Source organism: Myotis brandtii, unplaced genomic scaffold (genome assembly GCF_000412655.1).
Source record: "Myotis brandtii unplaced genomic scaffold, ASM41265v1 scaffold632, whole genome shotgun sequence".
Lineage (NCBI taxonomy): Eukaryota > Metazoa > Chordata > Mammalia > Chiroptera > Vespertilionidae > Myotis > Myotis brandtii.
Genome location: NW_005370419.1, coordinates 123,338 through 125,973, shown reverse-complemented (window position 1 = coordinate 125,973; position 2,636 = coordinate 123,338). Strand labels below are relative to the sequence as shown.

General features: G+C 68.1%; 1 protein-coding gene across 1 annotated transcript in view; it reads right to left on the bottom strand.

Moving 5' to 3' along the window:
- The window catches only part of CARD14 (caspase recruitment domain family, member 14), a 19,539-nt gene that overhangs the window by 4,666 nt on the left and 12,237 nt on the right, over positions 1-2,636 (bottom strand). The window contains 5 exon segments of the mRNA XM_014528380.1: positions 4-26; positions 492-606; positions 1,190-1,253; positions 1,859-2,096; positions 2,395-2,521. Coding sequence (XP_014383866.1) covers positions 4-26; positions 492-606; positions 1,190-1,253; positions 1,859-2,096; positions 2,395-2,521 — 567 coding nt within the window.

The following is a 2,636-nucleotide window of genomic DNA, read 5'->3' as shown; positions in this document are numbered from 1 at the left end:
GGCCCAGAAGCCCCTGGGGGAGGCGTCTGTGGGGGAGAAGAGCCGTGAGTGGTCCCAGGCCCCGCCTGCAGCAGGGCCTGTGCTTTGCACAGCGCAGCCCCCACACCTATGGGACAGCCACGATGGGCGCCGGCTCAAGGGCCGCAAGCCCCACCCTCCCTGGCTCAACAGCCTGGGTGCCAGTGGCCACGGAGCCCTGTGCTTGCCAGGCCCAGCTGGGTGGTGCGTTGGTCCCACTGCCTCATTGGCCACAGGGAGGATGGAGAAGGGCTCCTCCTCCCTTCCATCTCCCTCTCCCTGCCCCCGCACCTCCTGGATGCCCACCCCACGCTCCCCTCACTCCAGTTGCTGTTTCCACAGCCCCCCTATATTATGCACCCTCAGGGCCTCAGACCTCACCCAACTCACCTCTCCGCCAAATATGGTTCTCACGATCGATCCTTATTCCCCCCTCCCCCAGCAGCCTGCAGCCCCTCCCCGCCCCACCTCACCTCCCAGCCGGCTGGGGTCTGACTGGGCCCCATCAAAGGATGAGCACAGGGCGCTGGCCTTGGTTCTGTCCACAGTGACGATGCGCACCAGCCTCTGGGGGCCTCCAGAAGACGGCTGCAGGGAGAAGGGACCAGTTGTCCCCGCCGTCCACACAGGGCCGGGCAGGCACCGCCCCACCGGGGGCTCCAGGCTGGTCCCCGGACCTTCAGGCTGTGCCCACAGAACAGCCCAGGCCCCGTGCCAGGGAGAAGAGAGCAGGAGAGGGTCCTGGGGCAGAGGCCCTCGCCCAGGGCACGGCAGCGAGGGCGGCCCCCACACCTCACCCGCTGTGATGGAGCCGGGGGGGCTCCTTGCTCGGGGCACTGAGTGTCCTATGTGGGGAGGACACCAGGTCCCCGCCCTCCGAGGGAGTAATGGGTGCACATGGCCAGGCAGTGGGTGCAGGGGCACAACCAAGAAAGCACATCCAGCACCTCTGCTCGCGGTGAAGGAACCTGCAGGCCGGGTGCCCTGTGGGGCCCAGGGGAAGGTGTGCAGGACCCCTGGGGCAGGGACTCGCAGGGAGACCCCTCAGATCAGTAGCCCACACCCTCTCAACAGGACCCCTAGCCAGGCCCCACCCCTCTGCCAGCCCAGGGAGGAAGGAGGGAGGGCCACCCCCCCCAGGGCCCGGGTCAGGACCCGGCAGCGGCCTCACCTTGCGGGCGGAGCTGCTCTGCTGAGCCAGGTCCTGCAGGAGGGCGATAAGCAGCTGCTGCGCCCTGGGAGGAGGAGACACCGCTGCCAGGAGGCTCCACACCCACCCCTGCCCAGCGGCGCCTCTGAAACCCTGCAAGCCCGCAGCCCACCGGAGGTGCCCGCTGATATCCCGGGTATGAGCCTGGGTGGGACATGGCTCCTGGCCTCCCTGCACCGCTGAGCTGAGCGGCACCACCCCGACACCACGCTCGTGTGCACTGGCTGACCTGGGACACGGCTCCCGGCAGGCGGACGCTGCTGGGGGGAGGGGGGCGGCCCTGCCCCATCTGTCCCAGGACAGGGTCCCAGGAGGTGGGACTTCCTGTGCTAAAACCAACAGTCCTGGACACACCAGGTGACTGGTGAGCCCACCTCCTGGGGACACTGGCAATGTCTGGAGACACTTTTGGTTTTCACAGGTCGGGGCCAGCATGAGGCCAGGGAGCTGCTCAGGCCGGCGGGCCAGGCAGCCCCCAGCAGCGGGGCTGTCCCCAGGTCGCAGCACTGAGGCTGGAAACGCTGGCCCCGAAAGCTCACAAACAAACCCTGTCCACTTGGGGTGGCACATGGGGATTCCACTCTGGTCGTGTCCCCTCCCCGGGAGGTGGCCGTCCCTACGGCCGCTCACCGTGCGTAGGTGGGGATGGTGCCGCCCTCCGCGTCCCTGGTGCTGTAGGGGCCCACGCGGTGGGCATGCCAGCAGCCGCGGCCCTGGAACATGGTGTCAGTGACGTGCAGGATGTCGCCGCAGTGCACGGGCAGCTCCCCCTCTGCCCGCCCCTCCAGGACCAGGTTGACCCGGATGTAGAAGGAATCCCCTGAGGTGGCCACTTTGGCCGCCAGGTCCTGGACCAGCTTCTTATAACCTGGTGAGAGAGGACAGATCAGCCCAGGCCGTGACCCACAGGAGGAAGGTTCTGGAATGTGAGAGGAGGAGGGACAGAAGGTACCGCCCCAAAGTCTCGGGAGCCATCCTGGTGCCAGCACCAGTGGGTGGGAGGTCCCGGCTGCCTTGGGGGCCTCTGAAGACCGGGGGTGCGGCCTGGCTCTGGGGTAGGCCATGGGGGCTGGGGCAGGCACGGCCACGGCTCAGAGTCAGGACTGGGCGGCTGGGCAGGTCCTGAGAGGGGAGCTCCTGGGGGTGGGGTCGGGGGGAGTGTGTACCCTCCGTGTTGACCTTCACAGACAGGCAGCAGAAGCCGTCCACCCTGCGGAGAAGACCCACAGCCTGCTCCAGGGTCACGCCCTGCAGGACGGCCTTGAAGAAGGGCTCCGTGGCCTCGCAGTCCACCTGTGGGAAACCACCAGGGCGGGCCGCTATCGACCAGGTTCGGCGGCGGAGCCTGAGCGCAGATCTGCACTCACCCCCACTCCAGCCATCCACACCCCCCAGCCATTCACACCCC